The sequence below is a fragment of the Acinonyx jubatus genome, chromosome D2 (assembly GCF_027475565.1).
Source record: "Acinonyx jubatus isolate Ajub_Pintada_27869175 chromosome D2, VMU_Ajub_asm_v1.0, whole genome shotgun sequence".
NCBI lineage: Eukaryota > Metazoa > Chordata > Mammalia > Carnivora > Felidae > Acinonyx > Acinonyx jubatus.
Genome location: NC_069393.1, coordinates 61,677,070 through 61,705,039, shown reverse-complemented (window position 1 = coordinate 61,705,039; position 27,970 = coordinate 61,677,070). Strand labels below are relative to the sequence as shown.

General features: G+C 41.2%; 1 protein-coding gene across 2 annotated transcripts in view; it reads right to left on the bottom strand.

Annotated features, from left to right (window-relative positions):
• Nucleotides 1–27,970, bottom strand: part of SORCS3 (sortilin related VPS10 domain containing receptor 3) — a 592,870-nt gene that overhangs the window by 125,042 nt on the left and 439,858 nt on the right. For both annotated transcript variants that reach the window (XM_027063020.2, XM_027063019.2), the window contains exon 7: nt 18,551–18,669. In XM_027063020.2, the coding sequence (XP_026918821.1) occupies nt 18,551–18,669 (119 nt within the window). The remainder of the gene's footprint in view (nt 1–18,550; nt 18,670–27,970) is intronic.

Sequence of the window (27,970 nt, the reverse complement as noted above, 5' to 3'; positions counted from 1 at the left end):
AGGTGAAATCTAAGAAGGCGGGTCACTGGTGGTCGGTTCCAGAAGAGGTGCTTTGGAGGAATGCCAAGAAACAGTGGGTGTGTGTAGGTTTTATTAAGTGTTTTTTCTGTGCAGTATCTGACACAAACACTCTGCTTCATTTTTGCTTGACATTTCCAATAAAAAGTCTACACCACACTGCTCAATAATCTTATTAAGATTTTATTTATTTATTTGTTTCTCTTTGCAGAGGTGGTTCATATCAAGAACATAGTTCTGCTTCAAGAAAATACTCAAGACTTATAGCTGGGTTACCAGAAATTCATTTTTCTGAAACTTTTCAGCCCTTTGTTTAGTTCTTTGTTGGGAAAATTAACAAAGAGCCTTGCATCAGGAGCCTAGACATGGATTCCAAACCTCCCTCAGCCCTACTGGCTATTATAGATCTTTGGGAAAAGCACTGAGCTGCTTCTGGACCTCAGTTTCATCTTCAAACAGGTAAGGCACACTCACAACATACAGGCCCAACACGTGCCAGACACAAAGCAGGGACTCAAAACTGTCACACCTCTGTGTTCTTCATTCCTTCACATCCTAGGTCCTGGTGTCCTCAGCATAAGGATCTTCTTCAACTCTTATATCCTAAGATTCTATGCTGCCAGTTTATTTTGCACTCATTAAATGACCCCACAAATACGTTGTAGGCTGCTACTTTGCGTTAAAGGTTTCTGCTCTTACTTACTGCCCCTTACATTGTTCTTGACCCAATTGCCTCAAAATGTAAGAACATTTAGGTTGTGACTCTCATTTAAAAAGCAGAACAAGTGTACTGGTATCAGAGAGCCTGGGTCAAAATCTCTGCTCCACTACTTACTAGCTGTGTGGTCTTAGGAAAATGACTTCACCTCTCTGTGCCTCCTGAGAGAAATGGAGGTAAGAGTAGGATTTACCTCATAGGATGTCATAATGCCCAAATGCATTAGTACTATGCCTAGCTCACACTAGCCACTCAATAAGTGTTAGCTCCTACTATTATATGAAATTGACTCCCCAAGAACTACAGATTATTCAGTAAGAAAATTAGCCAGGAGGTAAAAATCATGGAAGAATGTTAAAGGACAAATCTTAAGTAAGGAAATGCTGAGAATCACAGTATTTCTTATACAGAAGGGCTCCGTATAAGGTTCAATCAACTCCACAAGGACTCATACCAGACGTTTCAGAGGAAGTAAGGAAGCCACCACTTCCACGCACACACAGAATACCTAAGAAGCAATTACACAGCAGAACGAAATAAGAAACACAATCGTATTAACAGCACTTTGATTATTTCTCCATCCTGCAATCTGGAAGCAATCGCCACCTGGGGCAGGCAGTTAAACCGCAGGCATTTATTCCAGAGAATCGGACAGAAGGCCTGGGGTATGGCAAGCAGATTCTCCACTCTAATTGGGTTCGGTAGGGTGGTGGAATCACCACTGCGCATTACAACAAGGTGTGCCTCCCTTCCCAAAACATTTTTCAGAGGAGGAGGTGGAAGCGATTCTGCCTGGCCTCTAGAGGTTGCAAGGCTCCAGGGAGAGGGGAAGTGGCTAAGTTCATGGTCCCATCACACACACGCTGGATTAGAGAAAAACAAGGAAGGAGAGAATGGAGATTAAAGACAGACCATTTTAAAGCCCAAGAGCCCGGAGAGGGAAAAACCAATCAATTTCTTTTTTTTTTTTTTCTTTTTTCTAGTTCACAACAGATGTTTCACTTGCAGTTCCAAATCTAATAGCAGTTGGTGTAGTAAAGATGAAATAGTTGGAGGAAGAAAAAGAGAGAGCTAAAAAGGAAAGGAGGGAGGGAGTCAGGCTGGCAGAGGAGAAGTGAATCTCCAGCGCCTCCCTGTCCTTGCAGGCTTCCTGTCTCTGGCTTCTGCCCACTGGGGACAGGCAGCGTGTGTCCCTGTCTCCCCTGCCCTATGGTTCTCCTGGGCTCCTGCAAACGCAGCCCCCTGCCTGCAGGCATCTCTCACCAGGAAGGCAGGGGTAATCAGGCCCATCCTTCAAACATCTTCATTCTATTACGTTCATAATCGGCTTCTAATGTTCTGTTCGATAGATGTGGGGCCGACCAGACCAAGCGCTTGAACAGCTGCTCAGGCCATGGAGCTATTCTCTGTGCCATTGATCACAAAGACAAAAATCAATCCTGGCTAAGGAGAAAGAAGTTAAAAATAAATTGCTGGGATTGATTTTTGTTCAGACCTTCTGACTCCCAGTTTAGAAAGGGGGAGGGAAGAGTGCATGTGGATGCACCTGTCATGAAATCACTTCATATGTCCCAATCTCAAAAGCAAAATCTGGAGATATTTTACACACACACACACACACACACACACACACACTCACACACACACACAGGCATGTATGCACATAGTTTTCTTCTAATTTATGCTCTTATTTTTGCCTCCCAATAACTATCAGAGATGAGAATCCATGTAAATCATAAACTCCCAGGAGAAGAGGGCTGGCTTTGTCTCATTCGCTACAAAATCTCCAAAGTGGGGTCCCATGCTTTGTGGACTGTAGTAACTCCAGAGATATTTATTGAGGGACTGAGCGAATAGATGAATTAATGAAGTGTCTTTTCTATGATTGGCTCTTGCAATTATGTTTATTTCATCAATTTATCACAGCATGTAATTATTTTTCTTCTTCTGTTTTGCATAGGTATTATCTCTCTCACTAGACTATAAACCCTCTTATGGCAGGAACTTTTACTTGTTTGCTTTTTAATTTTTGACCTATTGTACTGCTTCTACCTTGTGCCCTCAGTAGATGTATGTGAAAGGAAAGGAGGAAAGGATAGTTCAGCAACTCTGTTAAGGGACGGGCTGCAACCTAAATATTTTTTGTTTTGATTCCAACACTGAAGAAATAACTTGGGAAATACTCCTGAATAACAGTCACCAGCCCATGTTTAACTAAATGAAGCATCCTGTAGAGTGAGCAGACTTCTGGAACTGCAGCATTAGAAGGGAACTCTGGAATCATATACTCCATTGCCTTCCCAACTGGATTCTATGGAGTTTGGGAATCCTACAGTGATGCCTTGGGAGTGTCCAAAATGGATGAAGAAGAGGCTGAGTGGGTAGGAGAGCTCCTATAGCCCCCTGACCCTCTTTAAACTAGATCATTCCCTTGTATCTGTTTTGCATCTTGGAATTCCTTGGAAAGGTTGTATGAAAAGCAGTTCCCACTGTTAAGAACCACAACAACAAAAGGTTAAGAGCTCTTCTTGGATGCAATTCTTTCTTTTTGTGACAAGGAAACTGAGCTCTAGGGAGGAAGGTGGTGGCCCAATGTCACCGAGTGAGTTAATGATGAGAACAGACTTCCATCTAGCAATGCTGTACTGCCCACCCCCACATCCCCCACCAACCTGCACCCCCATCTGGTGGCAAACTGCTTCCTGCCATGGAAGGGTCTCTTCCTTAGAGCATTTGCTGTTCTGAAAATTAGACTCCTCAAGTCAATTCTCTGCTTGGAGACCTAGCCTGAGCCTTGCCTTCTCCAGGAAAGTATCTCTGATCATATCATGCCTCGTGGATCTCCCTCACTCTGAGAAATTGCCTAGCACTTTCTCAAGAGCTTTTGAACATTGCTCAGAGAGAGTGTCAGGCCTTGTAGTCCCACCACCGCACCCAGTCTGAAACAGAACGAGGACGACATTGTCAGTCTTGTTTACCAATATATTCCCTTCGTTGAGAATAACAGGAACATATCAAGTGCTTAACAAATGGTTGTTGAATGAATGAATGAATGAATGATCAACACTTCTGTCTCAGACAGAACCTCTCACAGCCCTGGGTACATAGTAGGTGCTCAATCAAATTAAGCTATGATCAGCCAATGGCTCCGCCACTTTTAAACTCCAAAAAGACCTTGTTCTGACTGACCATGAGGGCTTTCGGAATCAGATCCTTAAAAGTTGCTTGCAGAAATCCAAAGCATTTGTTTACCCCATTAGCTAGCTATGGAGTTAAAGGCAGAGCTATTAAAAATTGTAAAAGCCGAAACTCTGAAATAAATAGAAATGTATCCTCGTTATAATGGTAATGGGGAGAGGACTGAGTTTAATAGTCTGCTTCTCAGTCCACAGCCCAACTGTCTTCATTATCGGCACTGTTGTTTTTATAATACAATTATCTTTAATAGGAGAAGGCCCCAGAAAAGAGATCCTCCTGGGAGCTGTGCTTTAGAAGAGGGGGTATTGGGAAATTGCTGGGACTTAGAAAGGGAAGGACAATGGGGAGACCCAGCTGGGTCATGACTCAGTAGCTCCTCTGTACCCCAGAATGGAACTCAAGAGAAGCTGTGCCCAGAAACACACAATGGAAACTGGATAATTCATGGCAAGAGGTACATGGTAAGTGGGGAAGGCTGGAGAAAGTGGAGCTGGGGATGGTAACTATGATTAACCATGCTGCCACTCCCCCTCCTCTGCACCCTAGTGATGAGTGTTTGAATAATCCTCTAAGTGCATGTGAGGGACGACTCTCAGAGGTGCGGGCATGATTACATTGTACTGAATCCCATTAAGCCCTTCTTTGGTTAATGGTGCAGAAAGTTTCTGATCTGAAACAAAATAGAAACAGATCCTGACAAACAGTCCACTGAACAAGGAGGGAGTAAGGCTTTCCTGCCCCTTGTGTCCACCAAGAATGGGACAACAGCTGCCTCTTTTTTACCTGCACAGCCATCCGGAAAAGTTCTGGGAACACCAGCTATTCGGTGCTAATGCAAACATCTTCCGATTGGGAAAATGAAATGAGAAATAGATCACTGTCCTCTTTTGTTATCCCTTATGAAGCCAGACAGCTCTGATGTCATATCCTGACCCTGCCATCTACTGAGCTATAGGACAAAGGGGGACTCTCTAACCCTCTCTGAAATTCAGTTTCCACCCTTAAAAACTAAAGAGAATAATATCCATCACACCAAGATCCCGGGAAGATTAAAGTAGAATTAAAGAAAAGAAAATGCACACATAGCAGACATGCATTTGGCATGAAATAAACATGAGACACAACAAATAAACTGTGACAACAGTTTCACTTTGCTGACTGGTGGGTAATAACTGGTGGTGTGGCGAGGTGGAAACCGCATTCTGAAGCATCACTGCTTTGGAAACAGGAAATTACAGATTTTCCAATAGTGGAGGAGACTGAGAGGTGTGTGGCCGATCTCATTCTTTTGGGCTGAATTACAGAAACACTTGTGGTCCCCTGGACAACATATCCACTTTCCAGGCCAGTATTCACAGGCTGCACCTAATCATATGAGGCTCCCGGATAATTAAACACCATGAGTGCCACCCTTCCTATAAAATACACTGCACAGCATACACGCCACGCCACTACTCTTCCTTCTCATGCCCATGGAGACACTACTAATTAACGGCAACAGTCTTTCCTACTGAAGCACGACAACACAGCCTTCTATGCAGCTATTAGTAATTACTCAAAGGTGATACACAAAATGGAAACAATTCGACACCCTGGGGCCAGACATATCCCATCCATGTACTACTAGAAAAGCAAATACCTGTGTTATAATATGGGGCAAATTACAGAACAATTCGCTGAGATTAAGGGAAAACATTCCTTGCTATGCTGGCCTAGTAAATAACAGTATGTAACTTTCACAGAGCCTCAGCAGATCTCCTGGGAAATAAACAAGTCGTCACCATTTATTAGGGACATGCACAGCAAAGCTCTGAAAGGAGCAAAAAGACACCAAGCCAAAAGGATTGATGGGCATTCTGTAAATAAAGAGCCCCTCCTGGAGCCTCTCTGTCTCAGCAGGAGACACTGGGGAATCATCAGCATCTGGATGGTAATTGATGCCACGCTGTAAGAATCAATGAGACAGGATTGCTCAGAGAGCACAGGAAGTGAACAGAGAAGAGGAACCTATGAAAAGCTCTGAGAACAACCCATATTTCAAGGGTAGACAGAGGAAGAGGCACCTGTTTAGGAGAGGAAGAAGATGCTAGATGCTGGAGAAGTAGGAGTAGCTGAAGCACACATTGTCAAAGAAGCAAGGGTGAATGTGCTTCCAGAACGAAGCAGCAGCCAAGAGACCCCAGTGCCGCAGATGGGTCAACTAAGTTAATTATCGAGAGGTGTTGTCTAGATATAATTCAGAGACATCTTTGATGAACTTGGCAAAAGTAATTTCAATGGAGTGGACAAGGAGCAAGTCAGTCTCAAGTGGGTTAAAGAGAAGGAAATGAAAAAACGGGACAATGAATATAGATAGCTCTTAAGAAATCTGCTTGCAAATGAAAGATGGGACATTTATAGACAGGAACATGGGATTCAAAGAAAGTTTTCTTGTTTTTTTTTTAATTTAAGGATAGTATATATTTAAAAATATTTAAATACTGATGGGAAGTCTGAAACAGGAAGGAATATTGAAGAGATAGGGGAAGAAGGATAATGGGTAAAGCCAGGTGCCTGAGAAGTCAGAAGGGATGGGATTAGGCATTTGGATTGAGAAATTTTATATAGCCATGAAGATGATTCTTTTTACTTTTCTTGGATAGTTCGATCTATCCACATACTGGATACATAGTAAGGACTCCATAAATTTGAGGGTTTTTTTTTTTTTTTTTTTTTTTAGTTTCTTTGAGTTGGGTTCCATCTGCCTTGAAATGTAGAGCCTGAGACCAGGGCTTTTATGCAGGTAGTGCTTGTTGTTGTTTTCTGTGGGAGGCTCTTTTGTCTGTTTGTTTGCTTGAGTTTGAGAAATGATCCTAGGGAACAGAAGTGGCAGAACTAGAGAGTGGAAAACAAGGAGGGAGAAAAAGCCGTCCCAGGGAGTGTCACTCAACTGGTTATTACTATGAGTAACTGGGGCCCAACCCCACTGGGGACACTCTAAAGACCCCTAGAGAACGAGGCTCAGTATCGCCCTCCTGACACAGGAAGAGAGGAGTGAGTATCCACTGGCTCCTGACTCCTATCAGTCTAATTGTCCAGGAGGGTCTTGACACCTTTGCACCTCAAGGTTTGTACCTGCATCAGGATGGCTAAGGGGTCTCTCATAAGTATCCCATTTAGGGAGGAATCAGCCCAGAACAAAAAGCAAGAGGTTCACAGTGCAGCTGAGGCAAGGTGACATCAGGCCACCTGTGTGCACAGCTAGCTGCGGAGCAAACAGGAGCCAGAAGGACGTGAGATAGGACCTTTGCGATGCCCAGCACGAAGATCAACTAAGCATCGTGACCTTCACAATCACGTTGCTCATTTGTTTTTGTACACTGAGGCATTTCAAATACTAACAGCAACTTTTACATCAAGCCACTAAAATCATTGCCTGTACAGGAGACACATCCCAGCAACATGCTATTTAAGGATCTTCCATTAGCGCTGGCTGTTGAAAACAACTCACTTAAGATTCTGAAAGCGCTTCAAGAATATTCACCTGAAGATGTCTTTATTGAATTTCTTTTGAAGATGGTGTCTGCAACTCTTTCATTTTCCTTTAAACTCCTATGTTGTAAATGTGTCCCTAATGATGAGATTGCTATTTATTTAACATTCAAATCTCTCCCATTAAGGCCAAATTAACATCATTTAAAATATTGCCAAATAGTTTTTCTTTGAATAATTACACTCTATTAATTTCTGCCTCAGGGCTTTTTTATTTTCTTTCAGAAAGATAACTCTAGAGTGGCCATGCCAGAGAGGCTTTTCTACCTCCCACAGTCGTGCCTAAACCAGGTTCTTAAACAGCTATCAAAACCCAGGGGAGCTGGGGGCAAACATGCTACAAGAAGGTACTCAAGAGTCTGCCAAGATAATTAAACCCCAGAATATCTGCAGTTACATAGCTGTCATTAGAAGCTGGTTTCTTTGAAGCACTATGGAAGGTATGTGGAAAGATTCTATCACGCACGTATGTTGATACACGAGTTGAATCCATGAATAATTACCAAATGAATTTGGGGAAAAGATTTAGGAATCTTCTATATGACAGCCTTATGAAAACTCTTAAATGAGAATGTGCATACACAAACGTAGCGAGTCTGATTTTTGCATGCGGATTAATCTCTTGATCCTTGCGTTTTATAGGGTTCTGTAGTTTTCAAAGCATTTCAAAGCCATTATTATCTCCCTTGATCCTCACAAAAACCTTCCAATTCAGGCAGGGCCAGGGGCATCATTCCATTCTCCAGAAATGAGAAGATGAGCGTTCTGAAAGTCCAAATGAGTTGCCCAGTGTTCCCTGGCTGGTAAGGTGGCGGAGCCCTGACTACAACCCAGGTGTTCAAGTTCAGGGTCCTCTGCCCCACATCAAACCACAGGCTACTTGAATCATAAACTATCTGAGAGCAGGAACAATGCCTTCTTCCTCTGCCACGCTCCAGTGTACCTGGCATACATCAAGGACCTCAAGAAGCATCTGTTACCTAGCTACTAGTACTTGTTAATTGCTAATACTTCTAGAACATCTTTTCAACTCTTCACAACAGCAACTTGTGTCCAAATTGCTGACTGGCTTCACTGTAGCCCTGGAGTTATCCTAGGACTTCTTTTCTGCGTGCCATTGATCCGCACACAGAATTCCTTGCTGTAGGGGGGCCTTCTCTCCTGACTACACCCACACATTACCAGGAGTTGAAAGTGTGGATCTCCACACTGACACTGGTCTAGTTGTGGACGTTGAGAAGGATTTGGCAGAGTTGGGATGACCTTCCCTTTGAATTTTCTGCTTTATCTACACCTCTAGAAGATGTAGTGTGTGTATATGTTAATTATGGATCGGTCAGTGTTTTCTCTTGTGTTTTAGATATCTGTATTAGAACTGTTTTTTTCCCCCCACAACTGCACTCACAATAAAACTTTATTCAATGAGTAAATGAATCCTCATTACACTGAAGGCCACCTCCCATGCCATGAAGGGAGGATGAGGCCAGGCTTTGCATAGTTCAGTAAAGACACACAAATCTCTTACGATGGCTTATTAGGGCTCTGTTCCTGTTTCTTCATCATACCTCCTAATTAGCCAGGGTATCAATCCTATCACTGAAGGGATTTTACTGCTATCACTGCTGAACTACCTATTTTCCAGGATAATCATTAGAAAAGCTACTCCATAAGGAGAAAAGACAGGATTTCCAACCTTCTTGGCTTGGAACACAGAAACCAACTTATCTCTCTCCCCTTGCCCCTACAGAGGAAAGCCGATTTCTCTTTTATCCATGTGGAACGGAGGCATTTCAGGCAGACGCTTTCCCATTAAAACAAGGGCTCTTCTGGGAAGGATTAGCTCCTTTTGATTTCACTATGAAACCCCAGGCCCCCAGGCCCCCTGCACAGAAAAGGCATTGACAGATTAACAAATTTCACAGTGTTCTGTACATCTTCAGCTCGGCTGAAAGCTGGAGATCAAACACTAGGCCCCCTCAAGCAAAACCATCAAGATGACTATCTTTACCTCTTTGTCAATAGAAAAATAAAAGGTGAGGCAGAACCTTCGGGGTCTCTTCTGAACTGTAGGAGCCACATGAGTAGTATAGGGACCCTTCAACGACACACAAGATACAGATCAAAAATAATCATGTTGAAAAAAAAAAGAAAGAAAGAAATGACTGGGCATGAGGAGCTTTCCTTTAGGAGGGCAAAGTTTTTTAAGGGTGAATTTTTTAACAAAATTAATGGGAAGTTTATTATGAAGTAGTTACCTGGGTTTTTCATTATTAACTTTACTCTCAAATGTATGCATATACATTTGTATATGACTCACTAATGGGTAAACAATTATGCCTTAAATACACACATAACATTTATTAATCTGCAGAGAAAGGAAATGGATCCATGTCACATGAATCCCGAATGGTTCGGTTGTCCACACCCAAAAAGCCTGACCTGTGACCCATGGAACCAACAGTGCTACAAAAAGTTGGCAGTTTCAAACATTTCTTAGCAGCAGATTGCTTTCGTCAGATGCAAAAAGTATTAAGAACCCTGACATACAGAACAAACAAAAGCTGAGGTGTGCTATTTAAGGAGGGGGTAAGAGGGCCAGATACCCTCTTCCATTTTTCCATAGCTCCTGTTACAAGTTACCTAAGACTCCATGTAAAAACTGCCAAGAACCACATTTAGCAGGGCGGCGGGGGGGTGAGGGGGGGGGGCGGGGAGCCAGAAAGAGTGAAGGGGATGGACTGGCGATGGACTGGCGCCCTTTTCCGTAAGATTCTTCCTCAGGTGTATGTCTCTGGTGGCACTAAAACGAAATAAAAGATACCAATACTCTACAAAACTAGAAAATTCAAGTGAATAGACCCCTTAAAGTTATGAAAAACCAAACCCACCAAAGTCCTTTATGCTCCTCCTATTGTTATGTAGCTGCTCCAACTGCAGGCAAAGAAAATAATGTGGCTGTACAAGGCTCCCCTTTGAGACCCCAACTATGGAGTGACAGCAAGCATCTTTCAGAAAAGACACAGTTCTCAATGTCCAGCTCTACCTTAGCGGTACTCCCCAGAGAGGTCACCCATGAGGGGGCGTGCTGGACCCAAGCCTCTCTGCACTACAGCTTTTGAGATCATTCTTTTCAGTAGCTTGCTGGCAGGGTCGGCAGAATGCCATCTACCCTGATGGCCTGATGCCCTGCTCACATATAAACCTGTGGGTTTAAGCCCTGGAGTGAGAAGCTACCGTTGCTCTGAGGAGTTTCTGCCCTCCCAAAAGCCTTCTGCGGCAGCTTTACTTCCATGAACAGAATGAGGCGTCTTTGCCTTTTCCTTGCTTCTGAGATAGACATTAGGCACTGCAGTCCAAATCTTGCCTTCCCCACAAAGCCTTTCCTGATGCCCATTTCAATTTTCAAAACCCATCCCCTCCAAGAAAGATTCAAAACTCGCACTGATTTCAGACATTTCTCCGAGGTGGCTTCCAATAATTAAAACAAAAGCAATAAGCCACAACAACAAATCAACAGATAAAGGAAAGCAGCCACATAAACACAAATGGCCAGCAGTCGAGGAGAAAAGGAAGAATAATAACACACAATGTGATGCAGGGAAGCTGCTATAATTGACACAAAACTTAGTTGTGAGCTTTTTAGCACTACAAAGAGGGAAACGGGCAATCACCTAGATTTAATGAAAGGAAACAGAAAAGGTTCGCCACTTCACTCCCTCCCACAACTACACCTAACCTTGGACAAAGAGATCCCCGGGCATTGTTTTCTCTTACTTTCTTAACTTCATCCCTGCCTCCCTTCTGCCTGGAATGCTCTTTTGCCTTCACTTACCCAGCTGGTACTCCTAGTCTCCCTTGCTGGAAAGCTTGCACAGACCCTCCTTCCGAAGCTCCCCCCACTTGCTTTAAGAGCAACATGTGCTTTGCGCTAACACAGCTCTCATCATGCTACATAATAATTGTTTAGCTGTCTGTGTTCCCCACTGGGCTGACTGTATTTTAATATATTTAAATGAATGAATATGAAAAGGGTACTGAATAACATAATGGATAATTGTTGGACAGCAGTTTTATAAAAATGCAGAGACATCCTACATATGGTCATTTCTCGTGCAGTGAACAATTGGCAATTACCCAAAGTTGTCTCATATTGTTAGCTGGGGAAACAAGATTCCCTTGCTTTAAAAAGATAACTAACCGCATTCCCTGAGAATAAGGACGGTGTCTTATCTTCTCAGTTCAGTTCAGTTCAATAAACATTTATTGAGTACCAGTCATTATGCTAAGTGCAGGAGAAACAGTGATGAATAAGACATAGCCTTGTTCCTCTTAAAGTTTACAGACCTGGCTGGGGAGACATAACACACGTGGATAAGTAGTCAGCAAAGGGGCTTGGTCCAATCCTGATCAAGGATGCCAGGGAAGACTTTCTACAGGCAGCAATGCCTAAGATGAATCTAAGGATAAGTTTGTCCAGTAAAGGGACATTCCAAGCAGGTGGGAAAACGCAAGAAAGGCATGTTAGGCAACAAATGACATGATGTGTGTATGGAGACCAAACAGGTTTATCGTTTATGGGAGTGTAAAATATAACCAGGAAGGTATATGGGGATTCCCATGAAGCTAATGGAGTATGCAGGATCCAGATCGTACAGGGCCTTGTAGGCAATGTTAAGGAAATTAGATTTTAACCTATAGGTGATGAGCAGCCACTGAAGACAGGAACATTGATTTTTGTTGTAAATAAATTACTTTGAAAGTAGTGTTGTGAATGGATTGGGGGTGGGGGTTGCTGGTCTCGGAATGAGAAAATTAGTTTGTAAGCTTTTGTGACATTTCAGAAAATACATGATTAAGGTTTATAAATGGTTTTAAATAGCCAAGTAATAATGGTGCTTCCCTTTTCCTCTCATAAATCACCCTAGAGCAACAAGGAAAACAAGAAATAAAAATACAAACTCAATACTCAATGAAAATATAACCCTGAAACACAATATATGTGGAAGCCAAATTCAGTGAAGAACAAACAGAGTACCGACAGGCACCAGGGCAAAAAATGCCTACAGCTACAAATCTTAGATCAAGCTAGAGAAATAGCATTCTCCAAAGATGACATTTCCCAAGGAGCAAAACTAACAATCAATTATTTGGAACCTAGGGACTGTGGTCCAAGAATTGGCAGTTTATTTATTCTTAGAGCTGACTAATGACAAGAAGTTGGAGAGGTGTGGCTGGATGAAGAAGCAGCCAGGTGGTTTTACCTTTTGTAAAGAACTCATTCACAGACAAACTATCTTTAGTTATATGGAACCTCACTGAGAAACAAAGAAGATTCTTGTTAAGCTGAAAGAGTTCTGGTCTGTCACCAAGAAGAATCTCCTCAAATAGTCCAGAAGAGCTCATGTCATAAAAAAAATGAATAATGGTTAAGAACCTAAAGATAAAAGAAAATATTGCAGGGATTATAAAATACTATGGCAAAATGAGAGAGAAAGGGACAGAAAAAACAGCAGACTCAGAAAATAAATCTGCTTCCAGGAAGCAAATGAAAATTGTGCCCATACTGCTATGATTAAAAATAGCCTGTATGATGAGGAGATTACCTCTGTAAGAGAAGACTTCAAAGTAGAAATACAAGAGCTAAGAACAGATACGCTGGGACAACAAAAGTGATAAAATATAAGCTGGCAAAGTTCAGAAAATAAGTTCAACAAGAGCAGCAAAAAAATATAAAAAAGAGCCTGGACACTGCCAAATACTTGTTCAGGGATAATGTGGGTAAGACTTTCCAGTATTTTTTTTTAATGTTTATTTATTATTGAGAGACAGAGAGAGACAGAGCATGAGCAGGGGAGGGGCAGAGGGAGAGAAGGAGACACAATCTGAAGCAGGTTCTAGGCTCTGAGCTGGCAGCACAGAGCTTGATGCAGGGCTCAAACTCACAAACTGTGAGATCATGACCTGAGCCAAAGCCAGACACTTAACTGACTGAGCCACCCAGGTGCCCTTTTGTTTTGTTTTGTTTTGTTTTTTTTAATATCACTTTGCTCAGTGAGTTAAAACTGATTAGAAGGGAAAAAAAAAATGACTCTCCTTTGATTTTCCTGTCTACTGCACACATCCTAAATGTCCTGGAGAAAGAGAACCAAAATAATTAAACTGAAATAAAATATATGTTTCAAAATATAAGCAACAGAAAGTTCTGAGATATTAAAAAGGAAGGAGAAATTGAACCAACTGAATGAGACTTACATTTCAGGAAAAGAAACTCACATAGTATGATCAACCACAGAACATACATTAACAAAGCAAATAGTATTAAAAATAAATATTTTTAAAAAGGACTTTTAGGTATCAAGGGGGAAAAAATTAAGATACCCAAAAGGGAAATATCAGACTGACCTGACACAGTAACATTCAGTAAGTTAATGGAGCAAAGTTATCATGGAAAGCAAATAATACATGCATTTTATAGCTTAAAAAAGGAAATTAAACCTAAAGAGGGAAACTGTTTACAACATTCAAGAATTCACCTTTTTTGTGGGATGCCTGGGTGGCTAAGTCAGTTAAGCATCTGACTCTTGATTTTGTCTCAGGTTATGGTCTCACTGTTCATGAGATGGAGCCCCACATTGGGCTCTATGTTGTCAGCTGCTTGGAATTCTCTTTTTCCCTCTCTCTCTGCCCCTCCCCTTCTCACACTTTCTCTCTCTCTCTCTCTCTCTTTCTCTCTCTCTCTTTCTCTCTCTCTCTCTTTCTCTCTCACAAAATAAATAAACATTTTTTTAAAAGAATTTACCTTTCTTGAAGACATTACTAAAAGACAAATTTCAGGGGCACCTGGGTGGCTCAGTCAATTAAGTGTCCGACTTCAGCTCAGGTTTGAGTTGGAGCCCCATATTGGGCTCTGTGCTGACAGCTAAGAGCCTGGAGCCTGCTTCAGATTTTGTGTGTGTCTCTCTCTCTCTCTGCCACTGCCTTTCTCATGCTCGCTCTCTCTCTCTCTCTCTCTCTCTCTCTCGCTCTCTCTCTCAAAAATTAATTTAAAAAATTAAAAAAAAAAGAAAAACTGAAGGACAAACTTCAGACAACCAAGAAAAAAATGCAAAAACTACAGAAAGGAACTAGATTTACCCATATAACTAAGATCAAAATAAATGCAGGAATGATCATTCACAGCAGAATGTAAATGCTCTGAATGATTTAATTAACAAAACTAGAATTGGATACAGGTCATAAACACAGGCTAGTTTTTTCTACCTTTGTTCAACAGTACTTCGTAAAATATTTAAGTCTAAGAGAATTATATTTGAAGATAGAAAAGCAAACAAAGAGATAATATGACCAACCCAAAACAGGTGGTGAAGGAATCTAAGAGAGAGGGGAGGAAAGAGAAATGTATGGAAATTGTATCACGGCTCACAAAAGGAAATCAATAGATATTATCCAGAAATAGAAGATTTGCTGTTATATTCATAAAGCTAAGTAGCTAGAACAAATATTCAAAATTATCAAAGAAACCCAGAGGCAGGAAAGCAGGAAAAGAGATCATATAATGACTTTTTTAAAAAAGAAGCAATTTTAACTAAAAGCTAAGCATACACTGTCAGAAATAAGACACATCTATCATACTGATCAATGCATAAAGGCCAAACTCACCTATGAGAAGGAAAGGACTCATTAAATACTGATGGCCAAACAATACACAACTATACCTTCAGTATGAGCAGTGGTTCATATGTAACCCACTCACATTCTTTTACCTTATTTTAAATTTAGCCAATTGATAGTTGCAAATAATAGCATTTAATCTGTGTTTGGTGGCTGATGAAATTCCATGCTTTTCTCAAGAGTATTGGCCTTTTGCATTATTTGGGGCATTGTTATTCCATTGCTTCCCATCTCTCTCATAGTTTTCTTTTTAAAAATCTGAAAACAGCCTTCAAGGTCCTGGAATCTAATACCCTTGGTCTTTCTGTGGTTATCTCTAAACTCTGTTTCTAGGTCTCATTTACTCCCTCTTTCTCATCTCCCTAATATTAGAGTGCCCTCTGCCCTAGTCTATGAATTCCTTCTCTTTTCTGTCTATATTTATTCCCTTGATGACTTCAATTTTGCAACTCAAAAGTGACATCAACATGCTGACATGCTTCCAACTTATATCTTCAGCCCTGGTTTTCCCAACACCTCTGCTCCTAAAGCCAGCCTCAAATCTCTACCTGTTCCCGACACATCGCCATGTGGGGCTCAAGAAAGTACAGGGCCTAACACACCTGGCTCCACGTGCCCATCTGACTGCTGACTCCTGCCACCCTCTTCTGGTTCACCACTCACCGAATGAGACTTTTTCAGGTCATCTTAAAAAAAAAAAATAGTAGTATCTACAGATGTCTAACATTCACATTCCTCATTAATTTTCATCGAAAACATTATCATCATCTAATATATTTGGTAGATAGATGAATAGATGATAGCACAAGATAGAAAGATAGAGAGCAACATTTACAGAGCACTGTATTTGTGTTTTACAAATGTAATTAACAAACAGAATCTGCCCAGCAACCAATAAACTAAGTACTCAATTGTCCTCTTTCTACAGATAAGTCAAATGAAGTATAGCTCAAGACCACCCAGCTAAAGTGTGGCCTGCCAAGGCTGGGATAAATGCTGGCCATTGGACTCAAAACCACATCATCTCAACCACTAATGTTTCACAGGCTTTTCATACCTATGTATATATGGATGTATATATTATACACATATTTTCCCATGTCTTCCACTGGAATATAAATACCACTTGGGCAGGAATTTTATTATGTTCACTGTCTTAACCCCAGCTCCTAGAACAGGGGCCTGAAACGTAGCAGGCTGTCAATAAAATTTTATTGACTAACGGGAACTCCTATCTCTTTCAAACACAATAAAAATTGATGCTTATCAAAGAAGAAACTTTTGCTGGCTTGCAGTACAATAATAATAAAAAGACACTTCAGAATAGTTAGGGAAAAAATCTGGATGTCTGCCGGCAGAGTTACAGAAAACTTTATGCAATAAAAGGAAAAATGAATTTTAAAAAATCTGAACATTTAAAATTCTAAGTCATGTTTCCCAGAAACGGTCCTGTCATGTTCATCATTAAATGCAGTATTAGCATTAAGGAAAGGGCAATAAGATTGGTAAATTCATAAATCATCTCTGTGCTTCTACCTTGAAAAAATTAAATAGAGATAAAGAAATAATAAAGCCTTAAACTGGGACCATGGGAATGGAATGAAAAACAAAAAACCATCTGAGACTAAGGGTGATATTAGCAGGGACCTGGATTCACTGAATTTGTTGTCATAGACAGATTTCCAGGTTTCTACCTTGAGTGACCAGGTAGAGGGTAATGCCACCAATGCATCAGGATCAAGGTGGACATGTTGATTTTATTCTAGCTGTGGAACATGCAAGTTGAGATATCAAGATGACTATTAGACAAGAAGGTCTGCTTTCCAGGGCAGAGGTTATAGCTCCCTGGCTTGAGATTCATCAGAACATGGAGATAATACTTAAGACCCAAGACGGTATATACTGCAAAGAGAAGCAGGCCAAGGGCAAGAGTTAGGGAGAGCCAGAGTCATGCCTAATACTTTGTTGACTTTACTTTGCATTGTATGTGTTCAATAAATATTCATGAATAAGGCAATAATAGTGCTAATGACCTGCCAAGATTTAGACAAAAATATTCTGAGATTCTGGCTTTTACGCAAACTTAGACACAGGGATTTTCTGGAGCCACACAGACCTCTCTTTCCCTCCCTTTTTCAAGCTGGTTTTTGAGTGGATGGCTACATGTCATGTGTTTCAGACCTCAAAAGTCTACACAACTGATTTTTAAAAAGAAGTGACTCCTACATCTACAATCTATCAGTAAGACAAGTAGTCACTGAGTACCCTGGATTTTCAAAGGCTTTCTGTTAGGGCCAAAGATGAGGAGAAAAATTTGTGTATAAAGTATTGTCCCTATCCTCAGATAGTATAAAATGCAATTTGGAAAGACGAAGACAAATCCACTAATATTTAAGTAACAATTCCTAATAGCCCATGTGCTAAGGGAACAGCAGACAAGAACAGCTGCAGTGGTTCAGAGGAAGAGAGGCATACCCAGCTCCCGGGAAACGGGGCTAATCTGGACCAAAGAAACAGGAGTGAGGCAGAGAAAGTCATTCAGGTGCATAGGTCTGAGTAAACTCAGGAGAGTCTAAAGATCAAGGTTCCTATAGGAAACAGCCTGCAAACACAACTGGCAGCAGAAGGGTCGGAAAGCAGAGTGGGAGAAATCAAAGCTGCTCTCAAAGGTCAAGTATGATTACACACACTCATAGACAGACACACACACACACACACACACACACACACACACACACACACACTGTAAGTCACTCTGGAGCAGAAGCATCACCTTTTCTTTTTCCTCATTTTTGTTCTTCTTTGCATCTCCTTCCAGGGAAACTCAACACCTAAAACAGGGCTTCCCTTTCCTGCCTAAAAATGTGAATCACACCTAGTTTTCTCCGTGAGTCAGAGCTCTTGGGAGTGAAGGATTTCTGGACTCAGGACATATCAGGGAGTGGTCAGCACTGTAAAGGGAGGGCAAGATTTAGGGAGTTCTACATTTTTCTAGAAAGAAAATCCTAGAGATGCTTCATTTCTTGGGGATTCTCACTCCCAAATGAGACCGGTCACTTTGGACAGCAATGGATCATGGCTTTGATAAACTACTGAAAGTCAGATCCAATGGAGATGTGGCTCTAAGAAACTTCCAAGCCCTAGTCTAAATCCTGGTCATTTTAAGACCCTTTTGGTATGATAAAACAGCAACCCAGCTGAGGATTCAGTGGGCCACTAAAGACCCCATCCGTGATACTGACCCATAACATCTTCATCTTTAACCAGAAGTCCTGGATCCCCCAGAGAATGGGTCACCAAAGCAGAGACTCACCCCAGCTCCACGTGTTCACAACCTCAGGAATGCTGCCCTCATTTTCCTGACTTCACCTAAGCACCCCCACCTCTACCACTGAATGCATTTTCTGGACTCACCTGAATGAAGATATATTCATCCTGAACAACCAGGGAACTGATGTCAATGGAGCGGACAAAAGGCCCACTCCGAGTGGTCTCAGCACATTCCTGGATCCTGCAGGTGAGGTAGTGAGCATCTGAAATGGGAGAGCGACACTTAGACGCAAAGAGAAATGGTGACAAAGCTCTCATCAGTACACAAGGCTCTACCCCATGGGAAATCAGTGATACAGTTCAAAGCAATGAGATTTCATTCTTGTTCACAAAATTTGCAATAATTATTAAAAAATGGCAATATCTAGATGAGGCAAAGGAGTGGAAGAAAGAGTTAATCTTACATCCTACTGACAAGGAATGTCTTCTGGAGAAACACTCGTATATTTTCCCAAAGAGTCAGGAGCAAAGATGCTCACTGGGGTATTGTTCATAGCAGTGAAAAATCAGAAACAGGCTAAAGGTCCCTGAACATGTCAATGAACTAAGGTACACATATTACAGAATGCTATGCTATAATTAAAAAAAATTAACTAGAGGGGTGCCTGGGTGGCTCAGTCACTTAAGCAACCAATTCTTGATTTCGGCTTAGGTCATGAGCTTATAGTTCATGAGTTCAAGTCCTGAATGGGGCTCTGTGCTGTCAGCACAGAGCCTGCTTCAGATCCTCTGTCTCCTGTCTCTAACCCTCCCCCCATCATGTGCACACACTCTCTCTCTCGAAACTAAACATTAAAAAATAATAAGTAGATATGGACACATCCACATCCTGATTTCTCTAGAATCCTTGTTCCTTTTCAAATAACCTTTGAAAAAATTACTTGGCAGTATGGTAGTATGATACAATTATGTCCCCCCAAAACCTTGCCTTTATAAATGTATAGGTTTGTGCCACAGTGCAAAGAAAAAGTTTTAAAGGAACCCATAAAAATTAGCTATGATTACTTTTAGGTGAAAAGAATGGAAATAGTGTTGAAGTGAGACCTTTCCATATTATATACATTTTTATTATTTTTACAATAAGAATGTATTCACCTATTACTTATATAAAACCTATAAATCCTCTATAATTACTTGTAAAATCTTCGAAAGATCTCAGCAGGTGAAGAGCCCCTCAAGCAAAACAGGAACATGACAGCAGAAGCTGTTGCTGAATGGGAAAATCTCTGACTCTAAAATGCATCCCAATTATGACTATAGGGTTATCCAAGAAAGATAACTTATTCAGTTATTTGTTACTGGGGAAAAACTACAGGTAAGTCTCTGTAAAGAAACCTGTGTATATATGTGCTTTTATTTTTTTTTTAAATGTTTATTTATTTATTTTTGAGATGGTGGGGAGGGGCAACGAGGGCAGGAAAGAGAGAGAATCCCAGGTAGGCTCCGTGCTGTGAGCACAGAGCCCAATGCAGGGCCCAAATCCACAAACCATGAGATCATGACCTGAGCCAAAACCAAGAGTCACTTAACTGACTGAGCCACCCAGGTGTCCCCGTACATTTGCTTTTAAAATGGTTATAATTGGGGGACCTGGGTGGCTCAGTCGGTTAAGCAACCGACTCAGAACATGATCTTGTGATTTGTGAGTTGGAGCCCTGCATTGGGCTCTGTGCTCACAGCTCAGAGCCTGGAGCCTGCTTTGGATTCCATGTCTCCCTCTCTCTCTCTACCCCTCCCCTGCTCACACACTGTCTCTGTCTCCCAAAAATAAATAAACATGAAAAAAAACTAACTAAATAATAAAGTGGTTATAACTGAATAATACTTAAAAGTAGTAAGTGGGAAAAATGAGAAGAAGGAGTCATTTCAGTATTAAAAGTAGAGAAGTCTTTGTTATCACCTAAAACCATGTTTATTACTACATGTATCTAATGCAATTGCTCCCTTGAATGTGTGCACAGGTGTCATGGGTGACAGGGAAGGGGAGCCTGCAGGCAGCCGAGATAAAGGCAAACAGGTTAAATAAGAAAAAAGCTAAGTGAGTTAAAACATGAATACGTTTAATTATCCCTGTTTATCTTTTTTTTTTTTTAGTTTATTTATTTACTTTGAGAGAGGGAGTGCATGAGCAGGGGAGGAGCAGAGAGAGAGGGTGACCAAGAATCCCAAGCAGGCTCTGCACGGTCACACAGAGCCTGACATGGGGCTCAGTCTCATGAAGCATGAGATCATGACCTGAGCCGCGATCAAAAGTTGGACGCTTAACAGACTGAGCCACCCAGGCACCCCTCCCTGTTTATCGTTAATTAACTAATTTACTGATGGCTTCAACAAGTTTTTCTGGTGTGTGAACAAAATACTGGGTATTGCTTAGGTACGAGGAATACAACAGTGAATGAGACAGAGGTTTTTGAATCAAAAGGACCTGCTGACTAGGAAGGGGCTTACTCATATTATTTGCAGCTAGCTATTCCACACATTTATGTATAAACATGATGCTAATGTAACAAACACATGTGGGTAAGAAATGAATTCATTATGTGCTACATCCCTACTTCCCGAACGTCCATAGCTGAACAAAGCCTATTTGCGTTGGTATTCTTAATCCAAACATGTCAAACATGGATCTCATTCTTTCTGTCAGCAGTCTTTTCACCCGCCCGTGAGCACATGCCTCTTAACTTTTCTTTCCTCCATACGCCATGTAATCCAGTTGGTTCCCAGCCCCGACCATCCTGCCTCTGACATGCTTAGTCTCTCCTCTTCTCTCCACAAGCCCTGCCACTTGCCTGGGACAAGTCCTTCTCATCGGTGTGGCCTGTTGCATCCATTTCACGACTAGCCTGCATGTACATGATGGACTGGGAACTGGATGGACCCGAGGCAGGGAGCCAGAGTCATCTCTAAAACCTAAACCTGACCTAGTCTCTCCCAGCTTCAAAACAGTTCTGAGTGCCCTGGGACAAAGCCCAAACGTCGTTCTATAGAACAGAAGCCTTTTTACAAGAAGCCGAATAAAATCAAGTGCCTAGGGAGGCAGACAAGTAATGTGTAAGAATAAAATGAGCTGGGTGAAAATGACAAACAGCAGTTGCCACACGGCCTCGGCGGCTGGGAGCACTCGGGAGCGGTGGGGACTGCAGTGAAATGGCCAACACTTGACTCTTCATGGAGGAGAAGCTCATCAGTGTCTGTTCATCATTGGCACACAGGAGTAAGATGTTCTGTGTCTTATAATAAATCTAACTGTCTCTATTTTTTAAATGTGAAATTGCCTGATTTAAAAAAAAAAAAAGGACAGCTATTCTACATTTAAAATAGGGTGCGGGCCAAATACCGTAAAGCCAAACAAAACAAGTCTACATCCAAACATGTCACCTGTTCTGTAATTTGGTCCCTACCTTCCTCTCCAGAGAAGAGACCTTCTTCCCCCTCTTTCCTGCCCCATTAGCAAACCCAGCTTGTTCACCGTTCTGTACGTACAGCCTGCCCTTGACTTCCTCTTTGTCTCTGCGCACACAGAAAGCTAAGAATGGCCTGGCTTTCCACTTCTGGGTGTGAGAGCGAGGGAAGGCCGAGAGCACAGGCTGTGCCGAGCAGCACATGGCCTGCCCACCAGGAATACTCTTGGACCCACAAAGCCTTAGTAATTTTCTCCTAGAATAAGGCACTAAAAGCCAGTGAAAAGCTGCAGTAAATACACATAAAGAAACCACAAGTGTTGACATGACAACCTGCTTCCTTCTTGCCAGCCAGTGTCTCAGAAAGCTCCTTATACTGCTAATCAAAGGTACGCACAGGAGGACATCTGCTTATCCCCCGCCCCCCCACAGGCTCATTTTCTACTGTCTGTTTACTATTCACTCTCCCATTTGGACACTTTGGGGGAAAAAAAAAAAGAATCAAGTGTATTCAAGGCCACCCCAAACAAAATCAAAACCTACCTAAACCTTGGCCCACAGCAGGTGAGCTCTTGTGCCAAACTCATCCTACTTCTTGGCTCTCCCCCTGCTTGCTACTGCCCAGCATGGAACGAAAGGTCCAATTTAACAGGAAAGCAGCACTGAAATGAGTTTTTCAAATCCACTTAAAATTCAGGGGACTTGCAGTCTTCAGCTGGACTCATATATTGGAAGTCTCAACACTTTTTTTTCAAACATAGAGAGACATGATAGTAAGTGCTAAGGTACCCACTGCCTGGTGAAAACTCAGAATAGAGAAAAAGGGGAGACTCAATTACCGGGCAGGCCTGGCTACCAGATGGAAGTGACCGAGGGTGACGAGGGACTCAGGGTGTCAAAAGTGAGCAGGGGACACCAAGAGCCTCACATTTGCAAAAGTTCTCAGATTCGGGCTTTGGACGTTATCCTGAAATGAAGCTGGGTACAGTCATGGAGATTTAAAGATGAAACGGAAGGATATTCATCATTTAACTTGAATCCCAAACTTGGCTTCTAATACCTGTGGCCTTTTTATTTGCTTTTAGTAACACCAAACGCCTGATAAGATGGCAGGGGTCCAGAGCTCTTGAGCATAGTGTGGTATTTGAAAGCAAGGCCTCTGAAGCCAGACTGGGCTGTGTTCAAGTCCTGGACCTGTTACTTGCTTATCACCCTTGAGTAAGTAGCACGGCTCTTCATCTGTGAAATACCCGCAAGTTAGTATCTGCCTCCAGGGACTGTCATCAGTATTGAATAAGATTATGTATGAAAAATGCTTAGCATATCATTGGATACATTTTAACAGACTAATAGATGGTACCTCTTTCTTAATATGGAACGAGAAGGAAGGGAATTTAACACTCGGCATCTCTCAGACCCTCCATTAATAACAAGTAATGTTTGTCTGTGGAGAGTCAAAAGACCATATCACAGGTCCTACTAGTAAAGTCATAGTCCAAATTTATACCCCTGTTTAATTTCTTCAAGTGCTTTGGGTGTGCAGATAACAAAAAAAAAAAAAAAAAAAAAATCTGAGCCTGAATAACCAAGGAGGACTTGAAGGAGAAGGCAGCCTTTGTGTGTAGACAAGATGGAGAAGTATATTATGTGAGAAGGAAATTCCTAAAAAGGGAGTGAAAACTGAACATGGCCTTTTAGGTAGGCAAAGCTCATGGAAGGCACTATATAATCACATGTTAATGGATTAGCTTTGATTAATCCATATTCTTAATCTTTTATTTACTATCCTTTCCTTTGAAATGTTCTCAAATGAAAAATCAGAAAGACCAGATTGAATGAAGAACTCATTTGGATATCCCTGTAAGAAAATTAGAGAGTGATTTCCCTAGGGGTTGAGAGTCAATCATTACCCTGATGATTAACGTATTTCTAAATGTCAAATGTCTTCCTAATGTATTTTGAAGAGCTGGTGTAGTCACTGTTCCACTTACAAAAGCTAAAAGTCAAAGGCTTTGTTCCCTGCACTGTCAATAGAGGGATCTACTCATTAATGTTAGAAATATCTGGCTCAATTTAACTAGTTCTACTGCTGGAAGACCCTTTAGGGAAGATAAGAACATCTCCCTAGTGAGTCCGGCCTTCACGCCTTCTCACCTAGCAGATATTGGGCTAAAGGTCTCATATAGCAAGAAGGGGTGGTCTCAGACTGACTGATTCATTCCTTTTTGCACTGGGTCAAGAAGTATAATGAAGTTTCAAGTGTCAGGCACTCAGAGAACTTCCAGGAACCAGAGAACATTCTCAGAAGAATCACAGACCAGTGAGGAAAATGGGATATTCACAAGTGAACATGCCTTGGGGTTTGCGCTGGACAGAGGAAGATCTGAGAACTGGAGAATATAGACAGAGAGTATGAAGGAGATTATCTGACATCCTTAGCATTCTTTTATTCCTAAGGAGATATATTTTTGCCAGGAATTCTGTAAGGCTTAGGGAGGCAGTCTCTAACTTCCCCATCCAGGAAGGCAAGTTTCTCATCCATTTATATCCAGTGTTTCTTTCTCTGTCAAACCTTTCCAAAAGGGTCACCTCCTCAGAAGTAGGAATGAAGTCTTAGTTATCTTTGCTTGTCTCCTAAGCTAACTTTATAAAGTCCCAGTAAATGCTAGTTAAATTGAATTGAATGACATTAAAAAACCTAAACACTTTTGTTATGTTGAGTGATATTGTGACTTGTGGCAATGGTTTGCCTTTGAGATTACTAAATATTCAAACTATCCTAGCCATCATGCCTCTTACCACCTCGGAGAAAGAAACTTTCCTTGGATTCATTCAACTTCCATCCCTTTGGGTAATATACATGTTGTCAAAGTTTGAAAAAGTGAATTAAATTGTGAACAAAAAGCAAATCAGCTCCTCAGGTCCCCTCTTAGAGAAATACCCAGGAGCTATTTATTTTGAATAATAGCATTAACTCTCAGATGCAAACAAGTAAAAACCAGCAGATCCAAGAAACTATGAAAAGTTATTTAGTTTCCACAAGCCTCCTTTTCCTTGATTGAGGAGTGGGGCTAACCTGTGTGCAGGGCACCCACATGCTGGAAATGCCTACACAACCCTCCAGACATGGTAGGTACTGAAAACAAAATCAACGAATTGAAAAAGGTAGCTTACCTACCTTATTCCATTCCTGCCTTGTGCTTATGGATTTAGAGTTTTTGTCAAACTTCTAATTACCCGAAGAATTCTAGTGTCTCCTATTTTCTTATGGCATAGGGGGAATATGGCAGTTATAGAGATTTAGAAATCACAATGTCCTTGAATATCTTAGGACTCCTGGTACTGCATCCAGAGCTCTTTCCACTCCAATTGCCAAATAAACTGAGCCTGATTGAATATGATGACTAGATGATAACAATAGTGATGATGACAGTGATGATGACAATGATGACGATGACAGTGGTGATAATGATGATGGTGATAATGATGATGATGACAATGATGACGATAAAAATGATGACAATGACGATGACAATGACAATAATGATGATAATGACAATGATGACAGTGACAGTGATGACTAGATGATGATGATGATGATTATGACAATAACAAGAAGTAACATTGTTTAAAATGTTTTTTTAAACATTTATTTATTTTTGAGAGAGAGAGACAGTGTGTAAGCAGGGGAGGAGCAGAGAGAGAGATGAAGACACAGAATCCAAAGTGGGCTCTAGGCTCTGAGCTGTTGACAAAGAGCTCAATGCGGGGCTTGAATTCACAGACCACGACGTCATGACCTGATCCGAAGTCAGGGGCTTAATCGACTGAGCCACTGAGATGCCCCAAGAAGTAGTATTTTTGAATGCTCACTCTATGTCTTCCGGTGTTGCAGAAGCTGTATGTATTAACTTATTTAGTTCCTGCAACAATCCAATAAGGAGTTGCAATTACTAGCATCCCCATTTCATAGATGAGGAACCTGAGGCACAACAATTAAGTGATGTGCCTGAGTTCCACAGCTTCTGGGAAATGACAGAACCAGGATTAGAACACAGGCATATTAACAGCAGGACCAATGATCCCAACTATTATTTTTTTTAATCATAGAAGGACAATCAGTCTGAGAATTAGACAAGAATCCATGTTCTGGTTCAGTCCTCATCCACAGCTATCTACGTGGCCTTGAGAAAGTTATTATATATTTTAGTACTTTTTTGAAAGTGATGCAATTTCAAAGTACCTTTTCTATTTCAACTTATAAAAAAAAAAACAAACTTCAGAACGCTTTTAGCAAAGAAGATCCTATCTTCTCAATATAGAAAGTGAACTTTAGTGCACCATTTCTAGTTGAATGTAAGTCAAGAATTCAGCAGTCCCATTGGCTTAACTCCACACCCCATCCCCATCTTGCCTCTGAGTTCTTAGAACACTGCTAGAGCTCAGAGTTACACAGTTTAAAATTACTGAACTAGTCAATAATCCAAGGTTCTTTAAGAGCCAATATTCTATGTATCTAGAACCTGAAGTTTAGGCTATAGGGTTAACAGTTTTGCATTGGGTGCCAAGACCATTTGATTAGTTAGGATTCCCTCAGGTCTGTTAAGAAGTACTACGCTTGGAGCACCTGGGTGGCTCAGTTGGTTAAGCATCTTTGCGGTTCACGAATTTGAGCCCCATGTCAGGCTCTGCGCTGTCAGTACTGAACTTGCTTGGGATTTTCTCTCCTCTCTTTCTGCCCCTCCCCCCTCCCACTCCCCGGCTCACGCTTGCAAATGCACTTTCTCTCTCTCTCTCTCTCTCTCTCTTTCTCTCTCAAAATAAATAAACTTAAACATTTTTTTAAAAAGTACTAGGCTTCATCTTGGCTTAGTGAGAAGGTGCGGTGATAGATTGATGGCAGGTGATGATGGCACCAGGACAAGAAATGGTGGCATATATGCTACAGATTTTGATTCTAGAAATTTCAAATGTGTCTAGATGCTAAAGAACTTTTGCCTGTATCCAGGTTCACTTACTATGGTATCCCTATGATACATCCAAATGGCTTATGCTTGAGAATTTCTAATGAAGAGAAACTCAGTACTTCACAAAATAGCCTTAGCCATTTTTGGATACCCTTAATCATTACTTTTCTGTTCACCAAACTGAAATCCTCCCCACTATAAATTTTACTCTGTAATAACACCTTTTTTAGTCCATTGATGAAAAAATGTTATAAAAATACTTCTTATATTTGTTAGTCATATATTATGATTATAATATGTATAGTTATATAACTATATATATACAGTTATATATATTTTTTATAATATATAAAGCACTAGAAGAGAAGGGATCTAAGGTCAAACAGCTTATAAATGGCAGAATTAATTCTCCAACTCAACTCTGAACTCTTATGGCATCAAGGTGATGAACTTTCTATTGATACCCAAATGTCTTTTGGATGGAGGATATGGGTGTGTATATGTGTGTATCTGAATATGTGTTGGGTCGGGTGTAGGGAGGATCACAGGGGACATTCTGAGAAAAATTATTTCTAGAAGACAATGGGAGAAAAAGTCATTTGAATCCTGAATTGTATGGAAGAAATGGGTTCACAATGATTTTAACCAAACTGGTTGGCTTTGCCCTGTTTAAACCCTGCCAGGGAAAGAGATAATTCAATGGCTTCAGCTTAATCTGGAAGTCTGACTCCCAAAAAGAAGGGCCAGGACTGGACTGGAGTGGAGATTCCCACATCAAAACAAGAACAGGGACCGGCTTACACTGGGTTTGCTCCCACGTGTGGGAGCCAGGTTGAGAAAGAGGGTGTTTAGTGTCACATACAGTATAGAAAAGCGATGCTCTGTGCTGATGTACCTGCTGTTCCTCCAGTCTAGAAGAGTGCCGTCCAATGGACATACAATGTAAGCCACAAGTAACCTTTACGGATTTTCAGTAGCTACACTAAAAAGTCTATAGAAAAGTGAAATGGATTGTCACACATTTTATTGAACCCCAAATATCCAAAGTATTATCATTTCATCATGTAGTCAACATAAAAATTATTAGTGAGCTATTTTCCATCATTTAATTCATAGTACATCTTTGAAACCTGGTG